The sequence below is a fragment of the Heteronotia binoei genome, chromosome 1 (assembly GCF_032191835.1).
Source record: "Heteronotia binoei isolate CCM8104 ecotype False Entrance Well chromosome 1, APGP_CSIRO_Hbin_v1, whole genome shotgun sequence".
Taxonomy (NCBI): Eukaryota; Metazoa; Chordata; class Lepidosauria; order Squamata; family Gekkonidae; genus Heteronotia; species Heteronotia binoei.
In genome coordinates this window covers 250547637-250572499 of record NC_083223.1, presented here as the reverse complement: position 1 = coordinate 250572499, position 24863 = coordinate 250547637, and the positions used below count along the sequence as shown (strand labels likewise).

Here is a 24863-nt window from a genome sequence, read left to right as displayed (position 1 = left end):
ACACACACACACACAAATATATTTTAAAAAATATTTTACAATTTTCTACTAATGACGTTTTATTAATTATATACTATTACTTGCATTCTTAACAGCTTCCATAGACCTACCTACCAATCCTAATGTTTTCCAGTGCCTGTTTCTTTTCACACCCACCCACATCGATAAGGTTGCCAACCTCCAGGTGATAGCTGGTGATCTTCTGTGATTACAACAGTTTTCTAGACCAGGGGTGGCCAACGGTAGCTTTCCAGATGTTTTTTGCCTACAACTCCCATCAGCCCCAGCCATTGGTGATTACAAGTTTTCTGGACAACAGAGATCAGTTCACCTGGAGAAAATGGCTGCTTGGGAAGGTGGACTCTACGGGCATTCTACCTCACTGAAGTGTCTCCCCTCTCCAAACCATCCCTTCTCAAGCCCCACTCCCAAAATCTCCCGGTGTTTCCCAACCCAGGGCTAGCAACTCTGCCCGCAAACCTCTTTCCCCATGTAGATAGATCCAAGTGGGCAGCCATGTTAGTCTGAAGCAACAGAACAAAGTAGGAGTCCAGTTGCACCTTTAAGACCAACAAAGTTTTATTCAGGACGTAAGCTTCTAGCACATGAAAGCTTACGTTCTGAATAAAACTTCGTTGGTCTTAAAGGTGCAACTGGAGTCCTGCTTTGTTCTCTTTCCCCATTTGGAACGATACAGTTAAGAATTGCACACAACAGCTTTGTGTGTACAGACGTAACTAATGAACACATGATCGTGCCCCCCCCCCCGCCCTTTTAGGCTTAAAGGCACAACGTATCAAGGGGTTCTTGGCTTCTCAATCTTTCTTCGTTCTAACCCACTCTTTTTGCCATCATCAGACATGGAAGACAGGCACCCGTCTGTTGGCAGACTTGCGCGCGCACATTCTCAAAACAGAGTGACCCGGAAATCGATGTCTGCGAAAGGTCATGTGAAAAAGCTCTATCCAAGTCTACGGCTGTCTGTAAGGAGGGTGACCTGGGTTGCTGAGAAGGGGTGGGTGCTGAAGCCTCGGACTCCTGGGTTTTCTGGAAGGAAAAGGGATGGTTCAGATAAATCGGGTGGTTAAAACTAAGATTTCTGGCTGTTTTTGCGCTGGGAGATTGGGGTGGAGGTCCGGTGTACCCTAATTGAAGCGTCGGGTACGGGATTGTCGAACTAGGTGAGGATCGGGGCGGTGGGGAGGTCTTACCCCTTTGCCAGAGTCTTAAGGGATTGTTAATTACCAGGTGATGTTATTTATATGAAAAATTTTAACTGCCCATTAAACCTCTGTAGCAGAGGGGCAAGGCATTTTTCTCCACGTTGCTGCAACCCTCAGTGGGTTGGGATGGAGGCAGTGGAACATTAGAAGGGAGATAGGGCTCCTAGGTTTTCTTGATGGGGTCGGGTTGCCTTCTTTTGTTTGTTCCTTGTGTCGAGATCCTCTGAACATGTGCAGAATGCCTCTCTGGGCAGAAAATGTTTTCTTTTGAAAAGGGCAAAATGCATCTGAGCCTGTGCAGAGGGTTTCCTCGTGTGCAAATCAGCAGATGTAGCTATAGGATGTTCCTGAAGGGTCCCTTTTGGGCAGAAAATGGGCAGAAAATGTGCAAATCAGCAGATGTCCTCGTGTGCAAATCAGCAGATGTAGCTATAGGATGTTCCTGAAGGGTCCCTTCTGGGCAGAAAATGTTTTCTTTTGAAAAGGGCAAAATGCATCTGAGCCTGTGCAGAGGGTTTCCTCGTGTGCAAATCAGCAGATGTAGCTATAGGATGTTCCTGAAGGGTCCCTTTTCACTTTATAAATGTATTTAAGACTACCACCACCACACACACACATGCTGGCTTTTACCTCCTGTTATGAAAATTGGTAGAGGGATGAAACTCTTTTATATGTCAACTATGTTGGAGCTGGGGGACAGGACAGAATGAGAGAGGAAGTCCAAAATACCCAGCTTTTACAGTGGAAGGACTTGCGTTGGGGATCTTAGCTCTGAAAAGGAGGTTTAATATGTGTGTTTTGAAGGGAGGGGCTCTGGGAAGCTTGTGGAACCCACATGCCCTAAAAATGAAATTGAATGAGCCCCCACCCCCAACATTGGCCTCTGTTGGGAATGAATGAGTTGGGACTGAATGAAAGACACAACTAGTGAGTCTGGTTTATGGTTGTGAAAGCTGTATTTTGGGACAAGTTCCTTTCCTTTGTTATTAGCAGCTGCCTGTCTCATCTCTTGAGGTCTTTAGGAGGGGCTGCTGGGAGCTAAGCCTAGGCCAGGGGGACCTGGCTTTGTGGGTCATGACTAACAATCTGGACATCTTTGTGGGGAACACCACCCTAATTGATGAAGAAGTCTATCAGCTCTGGCTGGATGGGTATTCAGGTAAGGCCTGCATTCCATTCTCTTTTTTTTGGGGGGGGGGGCAGTGTGGAGGGGATGTAATGGTTAAAGCAACATTTGTGCAAGCAGGAAGTTACAGCTGTGAGTGTCCTGATGATTCTCCTCAAAGGTGTGGGCTTTGAAACCAGGGGCCAGGTTTGTTTATATTCTGCTTCTTCCTAAAACAGTGGTTCATAAGAGAACATAAGAGAAGCCATGTTGGATCAGGCCAACGGCCCATCAAGTCCAACACTCTGTGTCACACAGTGGCAAAAATTTTTATATACACACATACACTGTGGCTAAATAAGAACATAAGAGACCACCAGTGGATTGCTGGAGTAGGGTAGTTCAGGCATAAGGTCTGGTTCTCCTAACAGTAACCAAGAACTTGCCCTCCCTCAACCCCAATGTCTGCCTGCAAAAGTCATGTGTGGTCACCAGCCAACTCTACCTGCCATGGATTATCCATCTGTGACCTTTTGGCATGCTGAGTAGTAATAATAACACAGTGCCTGAAAACGTATAAATGTTCTCACACTGGGTTTTGAGTGTCGTGGTTTTTAATAGTGGATTTATGTTGGTGATGATATTGGATTTATATCCCACCCTATACTCTGAATCTCAGAGCGGTCACAGTCTCCTTTACCTTCCCCCCCACCACCACACAACAGACACCCTGTGAGGTAGGTTGGGCTGAGAGAGCTCTTACAGCAGCTGTGCTTTCAAGGACAACTCCTACAAAAGCTATGGCTGACCTAAGGCCATTCCAGCAGCTGCAAGTGGAGGAGTGGGGAATCAAACCCGTTTCTCTCAGATAAGAGTCCGCACACTTAACCACTACACCAAACTGGCTCATTTATTATTTTGTATAGGGACTGAGCTATTTGTCCAGTGTAGAGATTGGAAAGGCACTGCTGACGTTTAATGGCATAGATAACGTTGGAACATGAAAGAAAGAGAGAGAGAGAAAGAGAAAGAGAGAAAACCAAACCACAGACTTATTCTGGGAGGAAGTTTGGAGCACAAGGGATAATGGGGAGTTGGTTGAAAGACCATTTTAGGGGCCAAGGGTGGCAAAGCCAGAAGAGGAAAGATCACTGATGGGGGTATAGCACCTCTTTGTAGCCCTGCTCCCCTAGCTGCAGGTTGCCCGGTGTGTAGACGAGTTCAGCTTTTGTTCTGTGCTGTTCTGTAGTGAATGATGCCGTGACGCTCCGCCTGCGCAGTGGAATCCTGGAGCAAACAGGGGCTACAGTGGACGTGCTCCAGAGTGACACCATGGATCACTACCGGACCTTCTACATGCTGGAGCGCCTCCTTCATTCACCCCCCAAGCTGCTGAACCAGCTGCTCTTCCAGATACCCCCCTGTCGCCAGACCATGCTGATTGAAAAGTGAGGGGGAAATAGAGGGTTGGGCCAGGGAACCTGACTGGGGCAAGGGTTTTTGAGTTAGGGTCTCTGGAGGAAAGGCTTCACTTGGCAAATGAAGGTGGAGTGGGCGGTATGCTATCTGGTGAACATCACAGTACTCTTAATCAGGACAATGGTGAAATAATAGGATCTCAGAAGGGTGCATACGTGTGTACTGGCAGTTAGGTTATTTTTATTCATTTTGATATGCATATCCTGCTTTCCTCTGCAATGGGGACCCAAATCAGCTTACTGTGTAGTTACCCCTCTTCCATTTTGTCCACACAACAGCCCTGTGAGGTGAATCTGACTGGAATAGGAGACACCCAGTGCCCTTCCGTGGGTTTAGAATGTGCTGTAATAGACGCAGTATAGACAAAGAACATGCTGTTGAGCTGCAGCTGACTCATGGTGGTCCCGTACATGGAATTTTCAAGGCAATAGATAAGCTGAGGTGGTTTGCCATTGCCTTCCTCTCCGTAACATCCCCTATCTTCCTTGGTGGTCTCCCATCCAAATTCTGACTGTGGCTGGCTCTGCTTAGCTTCCAAGCACTGATGAGTTGAGGTTTTGGGCTGGCATAATATAACCAGGGCTTTTTTTGTAGCAGGAACTCCTCTGCATGTTAAGCCACGCACCTCTGATGTAGCCAGTCCTCCAAGAACTTACAGGGCCTACTGCAAGCTTCAGGAGGATTGGCTACATCAAGGGTGTGTGGCCTAATATGCAGAGGAGTTCCTGCTACAAAAAAAGCCCTGAATATAACCATGATTAAAAAGCTCATTGCAACCACTAATATTGTTATAATTTAGTAATATCATATATTTTTTAAAAATCTCTAACGTCAGTTAGGCTGAAGAGTGACTGGCCAAAGGTCATCCAGTGAACTTTGCAGATTAGGGATTCAGGCCTGGGCCTCAAAGCTCATATTCTGACACTCTGACCACTACATCACACTGGCCCTCATGCTGTTCTGCCATTGCTTCTCTCCATAGAAATGAGCTTCTGCTCAGGGAAGATTTCTGTAGAATTCAGAAACTTAGAGAGGAGGAGGAGGAGGAGGATTGGATTTATACCCTGCCCTTTGCTTGGAGTCTCAGAGCAGTCTCCGTTCCCTTCCTCTCCCCACAACAGACACCCTGTGAGGTAGGCAGAGCTGAGAGACCTCTGAGAGAACTGCTCTTGAGAGGAACAGCTCTGAGAGAACATGTGACTGACTCAAGGTCGCACCAGCAGCTGCATGTGGAGGAGTGGGGGATAAAACCCAATTCTTCCAGATTAGAGTCCATGCTCTTAACCACTACACCAAACTGGTTCCTAAGTGCTCCTGAGCCTAGGATCTTTTCTCTGATGGGGGCTATTATGACTAATCAGTGCTACATTTTAAGAATGTTCTGTTCCATAAGCTGCCTTGGAGATCAGGCCGAGCCCCCGAGCAGGTGATAAGTTGACTAAAAATGCACATTAATAGATTGCTTTCTTAAATTTCCCTCTGTGTTGACTATTCGCATTAGGTATTACGCCTTTGATGAGGCTTTTGTGCGGGAAGTGCTGGGCAAGAAACTTTCCAAGGGCACCAAGAAAGACCTGGACGACATCAGCGTTAAGACAGGAGTGACGCTCAAGAGTTGCCGTCGACAGGTACCTTTTGTTGTGACTCATCCTGGACTCTCTTGAATCCTTTCCTGCCCCATCTCATCAATGTTTGAGACATTCAGTCTGCATTGAGGGCTGCTGGGATTACCCCAACTCCCCTCTTCATTTGTTGCCCTTTGGAAAGTGTAAAAAGCCATAACACACGTCAGAAAAATTGGTATGATATGAAGGACCCTGGGATGTGGGTATCCAAGCCTGAAGCTGGAGTTTGCCTACTTAGGTCTTCCCCATTCTCATTTTCCTCACTTGCATGTCCCCATTGCTTTGGGTGGGGGGCGGGCTTCTTTTCCGCACTTGTTTTGTTCCCTCTAGTGGTCAAGTCAATACTACTTGGCTGTATGTCTGGCATAAAAACCTACAGTTTAAATCTGAAGGTTTTTATGCTGCGACATACAGGAATGTAATATCAAATTAACCACTAGAGGGAGCAAAATGTGTAGGAAAGAGAAGAAAACCCAAACCGATGTGTGTGTTAAGTGCCATTAAGTCGCTTCCAATTTAGGAACACACAAATGAGAATGTGGAAGAGCATTATGATTTATAGATTTAATCCTGTCAGCTTTTACAATGAGGTTATTGTCTCTTCAAAAGAGCCTTGTGGCGCAGTGTTAAAGCTGCAGTACTGCAGTCCTAAACTCTGCTCATGACCTGACTTCGATCCCCGGAGGAAACTGGGTTTTCAGGTAGCCGGCTCAAGGTTGACTCAGCCTTCCATCCTTCCGAGGTTGGTAAAATGAGTACCCAGCTTGCTGGGGGGACGTGTAAATGACTGGGGAAGGCAATGGCAAACCACCCCATAAAAAGTCTGCCGTGAAAACGTTGTGAAAGCAACGTCACCCCAGAGTCAGAAACGACTGGTGCTTGCACAGGGGACCTATCCTATCCTATTGTCTCTTTGGGCGATGTTAGCTTGTCTGTGCTAGACTTTTATATATGCCACTTTTATATCAATTATATCAGTTTTATATTCCCAGCCATCTTGGGAATTGTAGTTTAAGGGTACTGTTTGTTACAAATTCCTAACCCATCACACAACTACAGTTCCCAGGATTTCCTATGGAGAGATGTTTGCTGTTTTAAGTCTGTGGTGTGGAGGGGGCCTGACAACTGCCTTCTGTTTCAGTTTGACAATTTCAAGCGGGTCTTCAAGGCAGTTGAAGAGCTCCGAGGGTCTCTGGTAGAAAATATTCAACAGCACTTCCTCCTTTCTGACCGACTAGCCAGGTAAGGTGCAGGGGAGAAAGAGGTCAGTACAGAATACCATGGGGTAGATGCTACGTTGCTCTTCTCCATGTTCTTTTCCACCCAGAGAAGGAGACACAGATTGTAGTCCTTTTGAGTGATGGGACACCAAAGGGTGGGGGTGGGGGGGCAGGAAAGAGGAGGTCATGATTTGTAGTAATGCTCTTCTTATCTGGTACCGTCGTTCCTCTTTTCAGGGATTACGCAGCCATCGTCTTCTTTGCCAACAGTCGCTTTGAGACGGGGAAAAAGAAACTGCAATACTTGACATTTGAAGATTTTGCATACTGTGCTGAGCAGATGATTCAGAACTGGACTTTAGGAGCGGTGGGTGAGTGTGGGGCTCTCAAAAAGGGTTCTGGCCCACAATGTGGTTTTGAAGGAAAGCTTTCCTTGCTTGCTTCATACTTGCCTCTTCTGAAGACTTTTTAACAAAGTCGCCCCTGTAAAGTATAAACATCCTATAAAATTAAAATTTCCTGGTTGAGAAGTTCTGGTTTGGGTGTTTGTTGGATTAGAGCCTGAAGATCTAGAGTCACCCTGACTTGGATAGCCCAGACTAACTTGATCTCATCAGATCTAACAGGGTCATCCTTGATAATGTTTATAGCACCATAATGTTAATTTTAATATAATTTGTAAATTGTTTTAATGATGATTTTATAAGTATAACTGTTGATGTATATTGTATTTTTATGTTGTGAGCCGCCCTGAGCCTGCCCCGGCGGGGAGGGCAGGATATAAATAAAAAGTATTATTATTATCAGCATTTGAATGGGAGACCACCAAGGAATACCAGAGTTACAATGCAGAGCCAGGCAATGGCAAACCACCTCTGAATGGATCTTGCCATGAAGAACGCACTAGAGGGCGCCATATGCCAGTTGTGACTTGATAGCAAAAAAAAAAAAAAGACCTAGAGTCAAATCCCTGGTCAGCCATGAAGGTTGCCAGTAACCCGGGGCCAGCCTTTCTTTCAAACCCAAAACCTACTTCACAGGGTTGTTCTGAAGATAAAATGGAGGAAAGGTGAGCTGCTTAATGTGCCACATGCTCCTTGGAGGAAGGCCAGGATGATAAAGATAGAACCCCTGATCAAATGGAAAGCCTTTGCAGTTTCCTGAAAGGCATTCAGGTTTGACCATTGCCAACAGTTCTTTAGCAGATTCTTTGAGTCACAGCTGAGGCCAATGTAAATGGACAGTCAGATGTTTTGATAACTCTATACAAGCATTTCTCAAACTGACATTTAGGGATTCCTGTGGGGTGGGGGGTCACCAAAGGTACTTAAGGAGGTCTGCATGTGCTGTGTGGGGACAAAGAAAAAACCCTTCTTACACCCTTCTCGCTAACATAAAAATAAAGCCTTTTCTGTTTTCTAGCAATGGAGGCAGAGACTCTCTGCCTACAGAAAGGGAAGGGGACAGATTTCCCCCTCTTTTGAAGAGTGGAGGCTTGTAAATCACCCACATCCTACAACTTCCATGAAATCTCAGAGCCCTAACCTACAAACATGCTGATTGGTCACTAAGAAGGAGTAACTCATCCCTAGGAACCAAGGAGGCATAGTCTAAATGTGATTGTCATAGTGATTTCTGGACTCCAGTATAAAATCAGAGTTTCATTCTACTTTCTAATGGCAAAGGATTTCCATGCCAAGGCAGAGAGATGCCACTCTGTGCCCATAGACAATAATAGTTAATGCCAGCTATGAGCCAGGTATGAAGCTTCTTGCAGTGTCTAGTGCAAAATTCCTTCCAAGGGAGGTATTAGAACTTGAGTCCAGGTCCTTTTGGATTGTGGCCTTATGGAGTCAGTCATTCTCAAAGACCCAAACATGCAGGCCATGTACAGACAATGCAAAAAAAAAAAGCTTTGCTGATAGGGTTCTTACTGTGTCTGTTGTATGTGTTGGGGAAATGAGGGGTGCAGGAACCTTTTCATGCACTCTAGTCCCCACTGTGTTCATTTGGGGAGGATGAGAAGCTGGCTTCCCAGTTGCATCAAGGCAGACAGACAGTTGTTCTAACCCCCCCCCCTCTTATTTAACTTCAGACCCAAATATAAAACCCTTGAATTGAGAAACAGGAAGACATTTGCAAAGACCTTTCCTGTCACTACTTCCCTATCAAACCAATTTTAAAAAATGAGCCAATCTAGATTTCAGGTGATTGAGCGTGCAGGGACACAGACTCTGTCATTTCAGTTGCCCATCTGTTTTGCTTTGCCAGATACTAACGTGGATGACATGGATGTCGACCTTGACAAGGAATTCTTGCAGGGGTTGAAGGAGCTAAAAATCCTGATCACAGACAAAGACTTGTTGGATCTGCACAAAAGGTATCCCTGCAAGGCTGGAGAGATGACCCTGGAGATGGGAGTGCTGAGATTCCACTGTTTTTCTCATCTGGGAGGAGACGGGGGTCTCGAGTGCAGGATGCCTGCCTTTCTGAGTTCCATGGGGAACTACTTGTATTTTGCACTGTTGCCCAGAAGGAAAAGAGAATGCATTCATCTGGTTGTATAGTTGCTTTGTTTTTGCAAAATACCCTGGAGAATTCAAATAGAGTAGCCAAATGGCTGAAAGAGAAAATTCCTGGGCAAGAGGAGGTTTTCACCAGTGCAAACTCTATGACCAATTTCTCACTCACCTTGTTTTGGTCTTGTTGCTCCTTTTCCCTGTGGGTCTGCTGCTGGATTTCGCACAAGCTGCCCTGAGCTGGCAAGTTGCCATGCCCCTTTTCAAGTTCCCTCCGCGGCAGACAGAAACTGGTTTTCAGAGGATCCTGCCTACTTCGAAGGGAACTTTAAGAGAGGTGGAACAACTCACTGGTCCGGGACAGTTTGTGCGAAATCCAGCAGCAGCCCTGTGGAGAAGTGGAGAGTGAGAGTGGTGTAGGTTTAGTGGGAAATTGGTCTATCTTTCTAAACCTATTGGTTCTAAAGAGCGTAACTGTTTAGGATTGCACTGTAAGCTTTGCTAGAATGTCACAAAAACCACGAGCTGAGTGGTTATTGTTTTAAGTGCATGCTGAATCAGAGGATGCCAAATTCAGCCCAGGGTGTCACATTTTGCCCTTGCCATGTCCATAAATAACATGCACTCCTGATTCTGTTCCCATGTGGGGAGGTGTTGGAAACTTGAAACATTGAATCCATGGGTTTGTGTGTGTAAGGGGCATTAGCAACCCATGGCAGTCTTAAATGTTCTCCTGTATTCTTTAGACAACTGCCTCCTGCATTAGCTGCTGAGAGTTAATTTCTAAAGAGATGGGTACTTGAGCTCTGCCTTCCTAGAAATCCCACTTCATTAAGATAGTTGGGAATGTTCTCCACACATGCTCAGAGGAACACTGTTCCTTATACCTTCTCCAGGCTGCAAAATAGGTTTGGGGGCTTAGAATTCCAACCCCTCTTATTCCTGACCTTCCTTCTCATCTCTTTCCACACAGCCTGGTGTGCACATCCTTGAGGGGGAAGATTTCTGTGTTCAACGAGATGGAAGCCAATTTCAAGGTGGGCTGTGAAGAATGGAAGGGGGCTGTGCTGCAGTGCAGTTTCTTAGGGTCAAGAGGCCACGCACCCTTTTCCACCTGCAGCCCCATTCTCTATTTTCACCTCTTTGGATGAGGCCTGCACCACCATCCCCATCCAAAATCTGTGCATGAACCAAGGCTGTTATCTCTCCATCAGCCAGCAGAGAGAGCTGTTGTGCTTTAGACAGTGTAGGGTTCAGCCTGCAGGCATGGGATTTCTGTGACCCTTCTGTGCCGCTTTGCAGAATCTCTCCCGGGCGCTGATCAACATTGCTTCGAAGCTCACTCACAGCAAAGATGTACGGGACTTTTTTGTCGATCTAGTGGAGAAGGTAAGCGATGCCTATGACCCCTGCTTTGTCATGCATGCTTATCATGTGTGAGGGTTAGGTATTTGTATAGAATAGATCTTCCCTCTTTGCATCATTTGTAAGAGCCGTGCACGCAAGCAGGCATACCCTTGACAACCGAGCAGCTTTTTCCATATTGCTTTGTAGGGGCTGTACTTAGATTCTCTGAGCTCCCCATACCTTGCTTCTTTTAACTGTTGGTGCTACAGGCAAGACTGAGGAGTCTGGAGACCGAGTCCTATGAGGAAAGGTTGAAGGAGCTGGGGATGTTTAGCCTGAAGAGGAGGTGGCTGAGAGGTGATATGATCACCATCTTCAAGTACTTGAAGGGCTGTCATATAGACGATGGTGTGGAATTGTTTTATGTGGCCCTGGAAGGTAGGACCAGAACCAATGGGTTGAAATTAAATCAAAAGAGGTCGACTTCCGGGGTTGCAAAATGTCGAGCTGAACTGCTTCTCAGAAGGGGAGCAGGCTGGAACTTCTGTTCGGGGTAGTGGAAGGCAATCTAATGCCTACTGCCTACTTTTGTCAGTCAGAGATTAGTCCAAGATATGCACAGAAAACTTTGAGGAGATTTACCTTGGCTAAAAGGGAGTCTCGGGGGGGCTCCTTTGAGGCTTTGAGGGGTCTCCAGAGACGAGTTGCATTTTCATCATTTACAGAAGTTTCCAGAGTCATTTATTTGACATAAGCTTGACAGGATCCTAATCTTCTTTGATATTGCTAAACATCTAAAGCTATACAAGACCGGTGTTGATCTGGATAACTACAGAAAAGGTACAGATTGCTATCTTTCATTCCAGGACTAATTAAAGTTAAACAAAATAAAATCAGAAGGTGGGAAACTGAAATATAGAAGGCTTGGAAGAAGAAGGGGAGAAGGGGCGAAATTTGGACTTTGTAAATTTAAAGAACAGTGCTAAAAAGTGGAAAGGAATTTATTGTTTGGTCTACTTGCGGTTTTGAGAAAAAGCTCCATCGTCATAGAACTGCAGCTCCCACAGTCAACACAGGAAATACGTCAAGTATCATGAGATCTCTCTACCAGTGAAAACGGGATTTGGTGGCAAGTAAAGCAGGAAGTATTGAATGGAAAAGGGAAGTCACTGAAGCAGACAGCCTACTCTAGGACTATAATATCATAGAAAAACAACAGTGGCCATTGCAAGGAGGCTAAAGTTTAAATAAACTTTTAAAGTGTTCGGGACATTAAAAATTGGTGGAGCTGACAGAGGTGATGATTATAAGGTAAATGCTATTGGACATTATGGTTAATAACTATTTTAGAAGCCTCTAGAGGAAAAAGGAAAAAAATTTTTTAAAGTGAGGCAGAAAGTCGCGACCGCCATTTTGGAGAAAATAAAAACTTTAAAAATTAATATCTGAGGCCAGGAGGCTCTGAGGACAGCGAAATTAGGCTTATTGAAGAAAGCAAGCCTCACTCTTTTAAACCTGATAGTTGAAATTTAATGTGGTGAGGTCAAAATTTGCGGTGTTTTTACATGTCAGACCACAAGCAAACCCAGGCAAGGACTGCTTCACTGGAGAAAATGCAGGACCAACTAGATGTAATGGAAGCCAGGATAATGAAAGGGATGAAGGAGATGATAACTGCTTCCAAAAAAGAAATTAGAAAAGACATTGAAGAGCTAAAAAAAGATATATAGGATCTTAGAAATGAGACTGTGGTAACATCAAAGAAAGTGCAAGAGATGGAAGGGAGAGCGAAAGTACATGATTCCACTTTGTTAAAAATACAAGAAAAAGTGGCAATTCATGACTGCAAATTGATGGAAACTCAGAAACGTCTGAGAAGAGTACCGGAGGATGAAGAAACTGACTTGAAAGAATATATAATAAAAATAATTGCAGAATTTCTGGAGGAAGATCCTGAAGGGACTAGAAACATGTATGACTATATGTATAGAGTGAATTCACTTTATGCTAAAAATAATAATCTACCAAGAGATGTAGTTATAAAATATATGACAAAAGAAATGGTGGGAAAAATTATGAACAAAAATTTTGAAAAGACATTGATAGTGGGAGGCAGCAGAGTAAGAATTATGAAGGAGTTGCCAAGACAGGTGATAAATGACAGAAGAGCATATAAGAAATTGACAGAAAAATTACGGGACAATTAAATGAGGTATAGATGGGTAATACCTGAAGGTTTGGGCTTTGAACTTCAAGGAAGAAGGATTACAATTACAAGCACACAGGAACTTTGTGGATTTTATGAAGAACATAAAGAATTTGCACCATGATGGATTACAAATTATTATCTTGAAATGTAAATGGACTAAATTCACCACAAAAAAGAAAGGCAACATTTCATTGGATTAAAAAGCAAAATTGTAATATAGTTTGTCTACGAGAAGTACATAATAAACAAAAGGATCACAAATTTTTATGGAATAAGCAGTTGGGACTAGAATTTCATTCATAGGCTGAACAGAAAAAAAGGGGAGTGATCTTTTATATTAAACAAGAACTGGACCCGAAATTAGTGTTTAAAGATAAAGATGGAAGATTTGTAGCGGTAGAAATAATATTAAATGCAAAAAACCCGTTGTTATTGGGACTGTATGTACCAAATGGAGCAAAGGATGCTTTTTAAAAAGACATTATACAATAATTTGATGAAGTGACATATGATCAAGTTTTGATAATGGGGGACTTTAATGGAACAATTAAGAATACACTGGATAGGTCTGGGGGGAAAAGAAATAATAAGGAAGGAAAATTGCCAAAGTTTTTTGAATTGGTCAAACAAGAAAACCTGGAGGATATATGGAGAAAATTTAACCCTGAAGTGTGGGACTATACCTTTTTTTCAGCAAGACATAATACTTTTTCCAGAATTAACATGTTGTGGGGCACTAAGGATTTAGGCTTTATAACAAAGAAAATAGAGATTTTACCTAAAATAGGGACTGATCATAACCCAATAATGTGGATTACAAAATTGTCTAAAAAGACGAGAAGATGGAAATTAAATGAAGATTTACCACAGAATAAAGAAATAGTGGCATCTCTAGAAAACGAAACTAAAGCTTTCTTCCAAATAAACGATAAAGAAGATATAGAATTTCAGACGGTATGGGATGCTTATAAAGCAGTAATGAGAGGAATATTGATTACTTTGAATAATAAAGATAAAAGGGCAAAAGAAAAACAAATGCTGGACATTCAAAATGAAATAAAGAAAAAAGGGGAACTGAAAAAAAGGCCAGGGAAAAATAAAATTGAGGGAGATTACAATATTACAAACACAAATGAGACATTTGTTAAATAAAGAACTGGAATGGAATCCGAAAAGATTGTAGCAGAAATCTTTTGAGGGAGCAAATAAACATGGGAAATATTTGGCCTCGCAACTGAAGAAAAAGAGAGAAAGCAAAATTATTAATAAAATTGTGGTTGATGGAAGAGAGGTGGTAGATCAAAAAGGAATAAAAAGAGAATTTTTTAAGTATTATGCCAAATTATTTAAGGGTGTTAAAATAAAGAAAGAAAAGATGGAGGAGTACTTACAAAACATTAAAATAGCACCCTTATCAGAAAATATGGGGAAAGTTTTGAATGATCCAATTGAAAAAATAGAAATTGAAGCAGCGATTAATGCAATGAAAATTGGAAAGGCACCTGGGCCAGATGGATATACAGCTAAATTTTTTTAAATCTTCAAGGAGGAGTTAATACCGAAACTTCAGAAATTGATTAAGATGATAACAATAAAAGGGAAAATACCAAATACATGGAAGGAAGCTGTTATTTCATTGATTCCAAAAGAAGATAGAGATGCAACGAATGTAAAAAATTACAGGCCAATCTCACTATTAAATAATGATTATAAAATGTATACAAGAATATTAGCAGAATGGCTTAAACAACATCTGACAAATTTTATAAAGAAGGATCAAGTGGGGTTTCTCCCCAAAAGGCAAATAAGAGACAATATTAGAACTGTTGTAAATATTGTAGAATATTATGAAAGACATCCAGAAAAGGAAGTAGCATTATTCTTTGTGGATGCAGAGAAAGCATTTGATAATTTAAATTGGGACTTTATGTTTGCAGTAATGGAGAAAATGGAGTTGGGGGAAAACTTTATAAGGATGATAAAAGCAATATAGACTGAACAACATGCAAGGCTATGTATAAATGCAGATCTTACAGAAGATATGATAATTAGCGAAGGTACAAGACAAGGTTGTCCGCTTTCCCCACTGTTGTTTATAATGACTCTTGGAATCTTACTGATGCAAATCCAAGAAGACAAAGAAATAGAAGGATTAAAAGTAAAAGGATTTACTTAGAAATATAGAGCATTTGCAGATGATAAAATGTTTATAAATGAAAATCATATACAAGTAACACTTTTGTTGTTAGCTAAAATACAAGAATATGGAGAATTGGCGGGACTTTATATTAATAAAGAAAAATCAAAACTTCTATGTAAAAATATGCAAGTAAATAAACAAAAGGAATTGCAGAAACTAATGGGCTGCAAAGTTACCTCTAAGGTAAAATATCTGGGTGTGGAGATAACAATAAAGAATATTGATTTGTTTAAAAATAATTATGAAAAGCTAGAGCATAAAATGGATGAAGATATGATAAAATGGAATAAATTTATTTGTCATTGCTGGGCAGAATAGCTGCAATTAAAATGAATATTCTACCAAGAATAATGTATTTGTTTCAAACTATTCCGATTGTGAAAGACAGTAAACAATTTAATAGATGGCAAAGAAAAATTTCAGAATTTGTGTGGGCTGGGAAGAAACCAAGAATTAAAATGAAAATCTTAACAGATGCAAAAGAGAGAGGTGGATTTTAACTACCAGATTTAAAACTATATCATGAAGCAGTTTGTTTAGTGTGGATAAAAGAATGGATGATGCTGTTAAACAAAAAACTCTTAGCGTTGGAAGGTCATGGAAATAAATTTGGCTGGCACGTTTATATGTATTATGGGGAAAAAAAGATGGATTTTTTTTCTCACCATTATATAAGAAACAACCTGTTAAATACGTGGATGAAATATAAGAAATATGGGGATGAGAGCAAGCCGTTATGGATAGTGCCAGCAAAAGTAATAAAAATAACAGCTGAGATGGGTGAAGAAAAGTGGTTGTCATACAACCAACTATTAAAAATAGAAAGTGGCAAAATAGAATTGAAAACTGCTGAACAACTGAATAATAAATATGATTGGTTTCAAATGCAACAAATAAAGACCTTGGTGGAAAAGGATATTAAAACTGAAGGAATAAGAAAAGAGCAAACAGAAATGGAAAGAGTTCTGCTTGGAGATAATGAAAAATTTCAAAACTATATAAGTTACTTCTAAAATGGTCTACAGAAGATGAAGTAGTGAAATCGCAAATGATGAAGAAGAAGAAGAAGAAGATGATATTGGATTTATATCCCGCCCTCCACTCCGAAGAGTCTCAGAGCGGCTCACAATCTCCTTTACCTTCCTCCCCCACAACAAACACCCTGTGAGGTGGGTGGGGCTGGAGAGGGCTCTCACAGCAGCTGCCCTTTCAAGGACAACTTCTGCCAGAGCTATGGCTGACCCAAGGCCATTCCAGCAGGTGCAAGTGGAGGAGTGGGGAATCAAACCCGGTTCTCCCAGATAAGAGTTCGCACACTTAACCACTACACCAAACTGGGCAATTAAAGTAAATAAAGTGGGCAATTAAAGTAAATAAAGAAATACAGATGGAAATTTGGGAATATTTGTGGAAGAATTCTATTAAGCTTTCGACATGTCATAGTATTAAAAAGAACTGTTTTAAAATGATGTATAGATGGTATATGACTCCTAAAAAGCTGGCAAAGATGAACAATAAGATGCCAGATAGATGCTGGAAAAGTAAAAAACATGAAGGTTCTTTCAACCATATGTGGTGGACTTGTGAAAGAGCAAAAAAATATTGGCAGATGATTCAACAAGAAATTTCTAGGATCTTGGGATATGAATTTAAGAAGGTTTCAGAGACTTTTCTGTTGGGATTACAAATGGAAAAATTTCCAAAAGAAGATAGAACTATAATCTGGTACTTGCTTTCAGCTGTGAGGACATTGTATGCGCAGTTGTGGAAGCAAGAAAAAATACCAGAGAAATGGGACTGGATTGTAAAAGTTATGACATGGAATGAAATGGACAAATTAACAAGAATTTTAAGAGACTATGATTTAGAAGTTTTCAAGATGGAATGGAAAAAGTTTAGAAGATATGTAGAAAAAGTAAAAGGACATTGGACAAATTTTGATAATGATTAAGTATTAGAATGATATTAATCTTTGTTTTTAGTAGTTAAGGGTACCTTTAAATATTAGTATTTTAAGCAAATAACACCGGCGGGGGTCAAGTAATGGGGGGAGGGGTGGTTAGAAAGTAACATATGGGATAGATGAAAAGAAGTTATTAATGATGCAAGAAATGGATATTGTTACCATATGTTACTAAATAAAATTGTTTTAACACGAAATTAAATCAAAAGAGTTTCCGCTTCAACATTAGGAAGAACTTCCTGACCGTTAGATTCCTCAGTGGAACAGGCTTTATCCTTGGGAGGTGGTGGGCTGTCCTTCCTTGGAGGTTTTTAAACAGAGTCTAGATGGCCATCTGACAGCAATGAAGATCCTGTGAATTTAGAGGGAGGTATTTGTGAATTTCCTGTATTGTGCAGGGGGTTGGACTAATTGACCCTGGAGGACCCTTCCAACTCTATGATTCTAAGGCTGGCTTGAGTTTGCACCTTTCACTCTAGAGGTTCTTGCCCTGTAGGTGTTAGTAAGAACAGGTCCTGTATTGATGTGCTCTGTGCATCCTCAGAGGTGCCTTCTTGTTTCTGCACAGTCCAAAAGTGGAGTTTCTTTGAAAAATGCTTCTGGTTCAAGTTAACCCTTGTTAGCCTTTGGTGTTGCCTTATTTTGTTGTCCCTTAAAAGAGAAGAGACATCTCTGCTTTCTCAGCACAGTTTTGGGAAAGCAGTTATTTCGGCTTTGGTCAGATCATCCCTGTTTCATCCATTTTATATCTCAGGTGGTGCGAGGATCCTAAGAGTGAGTTTACAGGTCTGGTTCTCATGGGGAAAAGAGCATCACAAGACATGAAATCCCTGTAGCTCTTCTATAGTTCACATTCTTACATGTCCTTGCGAATGGTCAGAGAGATGCAACTAAAGATGGTGTACCTATCGTTTTTCATTCTGGACTAGTGGCAAGTTAGGTGGCTTCCACTTACAATTTTTCAGCTGTTGTTTGTACACTTCGGGTGTGGCCCCGTGTAGGTCCCTTGCTGGAACTGAGAAACAAGGACCAAGGAAACAAGTTCCTTACGTTTTCCGGAGAGGGTAGGGATCTGGGACTGAACTCCCAGCTTGTGGTGGCTTAATTTAGCTGGAGATTTTCTTCCTTCAGGTCATGCCTTGTTGTGGTTGTGTGTGTGTGTGGAGGAAATAATAGGCTGAACTTCCCAAGGTTCAAACCTCCTGTTAGCTTGTTATAGTCACTGTCTGACTTTGGGCCAGGGTGATGGTAAAAACGAAAGATGAAAAAACCCATATTCGGCCGGAGCTGCTAGGAGGCAAGGGCAGGTTTAGAATGTAATACAGACCATTTAGTAGTAACAGACTACTTTGGTAATGGAAATATATATATAATTAATAAGCAGTAGAAGCTCTACAGAATGAGAAACCTATGCTTTCCCTACTCTTGCCAGCATGCTCATAACACTGCAAGTAAAAGGGGGGGGAGGTGAAAAGTTTAGGATGATGGAAAGTGTGTTTCCCCCCCTCTTTAATGCATGGTGCATACTCCACACACCCCTATGGCAGCTATTACAGGTTGATTTCTTTTGTAGTTTGTGGAGCCTTTTCGGACAGACAAGTGGAGCCTGAACGATGTACGCCTCTTCCTAACACAATACACAGTTTGTGCTCACATGCTGGATGCTTTCAGGTTTGTAGAATCCCCCAGGCCCAAATGGCAAACTGGCTTGGTTTTCGTCTGCTTCCTTGCCCAGCCTTTCTTGTCAGCAAGTCTCTTTGCCTCAGGAGAGGGAGAAGGGGCCACTGGCAATTAGAGGTACTAGTTAAATCTTGTTGCCTTTGTACAATTATTTATTTTTCTTTAGAAGAAAGGCCCATGGGGTGGGGGAGGGGAACGGCATTTTCATCTTGAAAAGATAAAGCATTTCTCCCCAGTTTCAGCACCTGAACACTTTGCAATGTTATCTTTCTTTTCCTTGCAGGCACCAGGCTCTTTGGGAGAGATACATGGGCACACTCAAAGCCTGCCTTCTGAAGATGTACCATGACTGACTGGCTGTGGATGGATTTCGTTTGCATTTCCCCTTCAGGGAAGAAAGAGATGAGTTCTTGGCCAAAGAGAGTACAAGCCCAGCTGGAATGGGTCTCTTCACTAGCCACATCTCTCTCTCTCTTCTCCATCCCCCTCAGCCTTCAGAGGCAGGGGGCTAAAACCAATTTGTATTAAATAAAGGACTGGTTTTTACAGTCTCTTGCCTGATAGTGAAACCATTTGAAAAGCATAATGATTCACCTACAGTTGTTCTCATTAGATGGCAAAAATGTTCCATATGTTCTGTCTTCATTTAGTTTTTACTTCCCTATTCTTCCCTACACCAGCACTGAACATTTCAGCCCTCCCCCATCTTGTTTCCCCTAATATTAATGCCCTTAAATAGGACTTCCAGACTTAAATAATGTGATTTGTGCTCCCAATATGTATGGTAGGGATGCATTCTACGTGTGCCCTGGACATTTCCCCCCCATAGCACTAAGGCCTAGTGTTGGAGCTCAGTCTCACATTTCAGCTCTGTACTTGGACTGAGGCCACTCAATTAGCTCAGAGATGAGGCAGGATTTTCAAGACTCTGAAATCAAGGATGTATTCTTTATTTCACTTTAATTTTTATTCAAAATATGTATATCATGCTCTTTCATAGAAAGCTCGGGGCAGCTAACACCAAGATATTTCTTAAGTGATACTTCAATCTAATTTTTAAAAAGGTAAGCTGCAATAAAGCAATTTAAGACCTTACTTCCACCAGCCTCAGTAGTGTACAGATTTTCTTACTCAGTTAAAATGACATCCCAGGACCCATTCACCATTTAAGAATTGTCTGCAAAAGACTTTTGGCATAGCTGTGTCTTATGAGATTTCCTGAAGGCCAAGGCGTTTGGGATTGGGGGTATTCTTTCAGGAAAGGCATTATGGGAAGGGAGCTACAGAAACTGTCAGGGATCTATGAGGGTAACTGTACTGCCTATGAAGGGATTGCCAAGAGAGATTGCTGAGCTGGTCTCTGAGTGTGGGCACAGTTCTGTAGCACGGAGAGGCAGCCCAGCAGATGCAAGGGGCCCTGGAACGTGAGGGGATTTAAAGGAAATAATCGGCACCTTGTAGTGAATCTAGGACCAAACTGGAAGCCCATGTGATTGCTTTCGAATTGGTGCTATATGCTCAGATCCACCTACTTCTCTAATCAGGTGAGTTCCGGCTGAAGTTTCTGACTAACCTTCAAGGGGAACCCCATGTAAAGCACACTGCAGTAACACGGCCGGATGGGCTAGCTCTCAAAAGAAGAGGAATTTCTTAACTACATACAGCTGAAACAAAGTGCTTTTTTACCTATACCTGTTCACGAAAGAATCTTTCCCAGTCTGACAGTTTTAAGCCATCTATGTCAGTTTCTTCTAAACTGCAGCAACCAGCATCCCTTCTCTCTCCTGCATTCTTTTTGGCTTGTTCTGCATTCATATCCAAGAGCTGGTTTAGGGCAGGCAGATGCATCAGGGCGCAACTAACGAAACAGAGCTGGGTGTCGTCAATGTTTGAGTTACCAAAAAGCTTCAGGTGGTCTGAGTAGCCTGATGTAAACACTAAACAACATGGGTGCCAGGATGGAGCCAAGTACAGGGGCTAGGAGGAGTCTTCATCTCCAATGGAAGCTCTGTGTTTTATTGGACAGCCAAAAGCATCTGAGTTCCGTGTCTGGTTATGTAACCCATCTCCTTCTCCAGTCAATGCAATAGGACAGAAGGGGTCCTCAGTGTCAAAGGTCACAGATAGATTTAACAGGATTACTAAAGGATACATCCTTAATCCAATTGAAGTTGGAGATTATCTGCAATTAAAGTTGTCTCTGTCCCATAATGTGGCCAGAGGCATTGTTCAAATTCACCCACTCTGCGATCACCTTCTCAAGACCAGTGCCTACAAACAGCAGCTTGGAAACTATTGGCCAGTTACCCTAGCCTCATTAAAGGGTTTAGGGAGGGGGTGGACAAACTTGCTTAATATAAGAGCCACATAGAATAAATGTCAGATGTTTGAGAGCCACAAGACAACGAATACAGGCAGGCAGGCTTTGGCAGGGAGGGCAGGATACAAACCTAATAAAAAAAATACATAGAAGGAAGGCAAATAGTAGTGAGGGAGGGAGAGGTGGAAAGAAAGCAACTTTAACTGCATTCTCCAAGCCACCAGCTGGCTTGGCTTTAAGTGATTTAAAGAGATAAATGATTTCTCCCAAGGGGCCAACGGGCATGGCAACTTTGAGAGCCACACAATATGTGTGAAAGAGCCACAGTTTGGCCACTCCTGGTTTAAGGAAACATCTCTTCCTTTGAGGATGCATTAATAATCCTGCTCAAAAGAATTCCAATTTTATTTTGGCAGGATTTAAACCATGTTTCCCCCTTCCTTCCAGACTACCAGGACCTTCCTCACTTGGCTGTGCCAGAGAAGGGCCTTAGTTTCTTCTCTTTCGGCCCGCATTAATCAAGCAAACCCGCAGCCCCTCCCATATCCTCGTATATAACTTGGGCATCAAACCTGCATTGCTGTCGTACTTGCCTGGTCTAGGGAGACTGTGTTTCCGCCCCCATCTCCTACACATTTTATACTGCACACCTGCCTGCTGGAGAGACTATGGGAATGTTATGTGAGGGTTAATCCTGCCCCAGGGCCATATGTCTCCCCCTCCTCACACCCCATTCCTTCACAGGAACCCTGCAGCAAGAAGAATTTGTCCTCTTGCTACCCCTCCATCTCCTTTTCCCCTCTCCAGTGAATTGCACCTGGCTTGGGGCTGCTAGGAGCACCCTGTACCAGAGGGGAAATGGGTTGCCTGGAATCTAACTTTGCTTCTGGAAAGAGAAGGGGGTGTGTGTATGTGGGGTGTGTGTGGGGGGGAACCAGGGCCCAGTCCTGAAAGACCTTGCCCTTCCCAGGTCCATGTGGATGCACACAGCATAATTTCAGCCTCGAACCATCTTTTAAGCCCAAAGTTCAAGAGACGACTTATTGTGGGTGGGGAGGAAGACTTTCTTTTGAGAAGGCATCCATGCTGAAAGGGAACGGTTGCTTGTGATAGGTCTCCGGCATACTTTTGACAACTGCACGTTTCCAGAGCCGATGATGTTGCATATAGGAGGGACAGTGCTACGCAGAACATTCCAGGTTCAATCCTTGGCATCTCGCCTTTAAAAGACTATAGGTGCAGATGAAAGGCTTCTCTCTGCCTGAGTTCCTGGAGGGCCACCTTTTGCAGTTGAGTAGCAGGATAGTTCTATTGCACTGAATTCCTGGTAGTCCATCCATTTAAAGCAGTGGTCCCCAACCTTTTTGGCACCAGGGACCAGTTTTGTGGAAGACAATTTTTCCATGTATCGGGGGCGGAGGGGATGGTTTCGGGATGATACTATTGTGCACTTTATTTTGGTGTGGTGGTTAAGTGTGTGGACTCATATCTGGGGGAACCGGGTTTTATTCCCCATTCCTCCATTTGCAGCTGCTGGAATGGCCTTGGGTTAGCCATAGTTCTCAGAGTTGTCCTTGAAAGGGCAGCTGCTGTGAGAGCTCTCTCAGCCCCACCCACCTCACAGGGTGTGTGTTGTGGGGGAGGAAGGTAAAGGAGATTGTGAGCCACTCTGAAATTCGGTGTGGAGGGCAGGATATAAATCCAATGTCTTCTTTGTCGTCGTCTTCTCACTACATTGTAATATATAATAAAATATTTATACAACTCACGGCCCAGTTGCTAACAGGCCATGGACCGGTGCCAGTCCACGACCCAGGGGTTGGGGGCCCCTGATTTAAAGGCTCTGGTTTAGGTCAAGCTTGCATTCTATCAGGTGTCAGATAGTCATTTTTATTTAATTAATTTATTCATTCATTTGTACTTCACCTTTCTCTCCAACAGAGACCTAAAGAGGCTTGCTTTGTTTTCTTCCTGTTTTATACTACAACCCTGTGAGGCAGGCTAGGCTGAGGGAATGAATGGCCCAAGGTCACCCAGCAAACTACCATGTAGAGATTTGAACTTGGATCTCAAAGGTACAAGTCCGACACTTTTAACCACCATACCACAAGTGTTTCAAAAACCCCTACAGCTATTTTTTTTTAAGTATTGTGCCAATTTTCTGATTCCCTTTGTTGTAGTTTCAGGCTTTTAATGCCTTCATCTTTTAAAGGTGAAGGTGTTATTGTTTTCAAAAATTCTCTTTTCTATTTTTAAGATGTTCTGTTTGCTTGTTGGTAGTGGTATTTTTAGGGATTTGAATTGATTGTATTGTTACTCGGTTCTGAGACAACTCAGGTGCAAATTTTTGGAGGGGCAGAAATGTAAATATTTAAACAAATGTCTACAGCTGCATGCATTTTACAAGTAAATGAATGTTCATTTATGCACCTAGGCTAGGTTCAGCTGCTCAGGGTGCTAGTAAAGAGTTCAGCTGGGCTTCAGAATTCCTGTTTCTTCCCTCCTCTGCCTTTGATGTTTACAACCTTGCTTCCTTACTTTGAAGCCAATTTGTTGCTCCTTTATGGGCTTTTGAAAAAAGAATGCAGAGATGTTTAGGATTTAGAACCCTGCTGTGCCCACATATCCATTTCTGTGCTCATGGTGGGGCAGTGTGGAATGCATCATCAAACCTCCAGGTCTCTCATAGCAGTGGATGCCCACCTAGTGAAAAATGCCCACTGTTTCCAAACAGAATTCCCATGAGGTAAATGAGCATGTGCGCTGTTGGAAGCAGCACTCTTCGGTGCAGCATAGGTGGGGTTAAATGTTCCTTTTGCTTGTGTGTGTGTTGGAGGGGTGATGGCTGAGAACAGCTGGCCAGGAAAGGGTGTTTGCTGGAAGCTAAATGGAACCAGATGTTGGGTGGAATCCTTTGGCACTCCTGCTGCTTGGCTGGGGGCCAGGAATTCAGCGTGGGGGGCTGAAGGGGGGGAGCCAGCGCGCACTCTCCCAGGGAGCAAGCGCCCGCCACTTCTTGCTCTGCACCCAGCCGGAATTGGGGGTGTTTGAGCTAACTGCACCGGTCAAGGCAAGCAGGGTGCCGGTCTGTGCCAGGCAGCTGTCAGAGTGGTGAGTGATGAGTTTTTGGAAGGGGGAGGGGCAGAGGCAGAAGGGCTGGGCTTAGGCCCTGATAAAAAGAGGACCTGAAAGAAATCTTTCAGTGCACTTAGTAGGGGGTGGGGGGTGGGGAAGAGGCACCAGGTTGTTGAGCCTCACCACAAAGTGGTTGTGGGACAGACTTGGGGGGAATGAACCCTGTGATTGCTGAGTGGGAAGGGTTTTGCTGTTCTGTATTTTGGGCTTTCCCAGGTGGGCTCTAGGTGCTTGTTAGCTGCAGGCTTTGAGGACTAATTTAAGGCTTTTAGCTTCTCCACTATCCTTTCTGACTTCCTCTCTCTCCTCCTCTGCAGCTCTCTCTCCGCCTGTTTGGCCCTCTCAAGTCGCCTCAGAAGATTCCCTTTGGCCTTGTCTCCCCCGGCAAGATATAACGCAGCTTAGTCTAGATATGAGAACTCAGGGTGTTGTAGGGGCTGACAGGAAGCTCTGGAGCTCAGGGAGAGAAAATAAAACTCCAAAATGTCTGGCAAAATTTGTAGCGTGTGTGTGTGTGGGGGGGTGCTTCCTTCTCCTATTTCCATGACCTCCCAACCAATTCTCCCATGAATATTATTTAAAAAAAATAAATCTGAGATTACTGCTTTTTTAACTCATATAGTCTCAAGAGTGGGGTTGATGCTGTAATCTAATGTTGTCTTAATCTGGAAAGTGCAAAATGACTGACTGATTACTGGTGCCTCAGAAGCTTCAATCTGGGATCTGAGATGGGGGCAGGTTTTATTTGGAGTTGCTGTCAGTGTGCACTGTCCCCTATGAAATGTTTTCCTGTTCTGTATCTCAGTTTTCACTTTTTAAAAAGTTTTAAAAGTACTGC

The 24863-nt window shown here is 43.0% G+C and overlaps 2 protein-coding genes across 3 annotated transcripts in view; both read left to right on the top strand.

Moving 5' to 3' along the window:
- Positions 1-907: 907 nt before the first annotated feature.
- Positions 908-19121, top strand: FIBP (FGF1 intracellular binding protein). Of its 2 annotated transcripts, none has more exons than XM_060252279.1 (11): positions 908-983; positions 2217-2382; positions 3578-3776; positions 5309-5435; positions 6574-6674; positions 6890-7023; positions 8924-9032; positions 10145-10208; positions 10474-10560; positions 18464-18561; positions 18854-19121. In XM_060252279.1, exons 1-11 carry the CDS (start codon positions 933-935, stop codon positions 18921-18923), a joined length of 1206 nt encoding a protein of 401 aa, XP_060108262.1. In that variant the 5' UTR covers positions 908-932; the 3' UTR covers positions 18924-19121. The 2 variants fall into 2 exon arrangements, with proteins under 2 accessions (XP_060108262.1, XP_060108253.1); XM_060252270.1 differs by having other exon boundaries at positions 2214-2382.
- Positions 19122-23737: 4616 nt separating this feature from the next.
- Positions 23738-24863, top strand: part of EFEMP2 (EGF containing fibulin extracellular matrix protein 2) — a 41536-nt gene continuing 40410 nt past the window's right edge. Inside the window, exon 1 of the mRNA XM_060252257.1 lies at positions 23738-24001. The gene's annotated coding sequence lies outside the window, so the exon portion shown is untranslated. The remainder of the gene's footprint in view (positions 24002-24863) is intronic.

Coding starts and splice junctions, on each gene's coding strand:
- FIBP (XM_060252270.1), top strand. CDS start 933: ATGTCTGCGAAAGGTCATGTGAAAAAGCTCTATCCAAGTCTACGGCTG. Junction 6,675..6,889: donor CTTTCTGACCGACTAGCCAG/GTAAGGTGCAGG, acceptor TCCTCTTTTCAG/GGATTACGCAGCCATCGTCT. Junction 10,209..10,473: donor AGATGGAAGCCAATTTCAAG/GTGGGCTGTGAA, acceptor GCCGCTTTGCAG/AATCTCTCCCGGGCGCTGAT.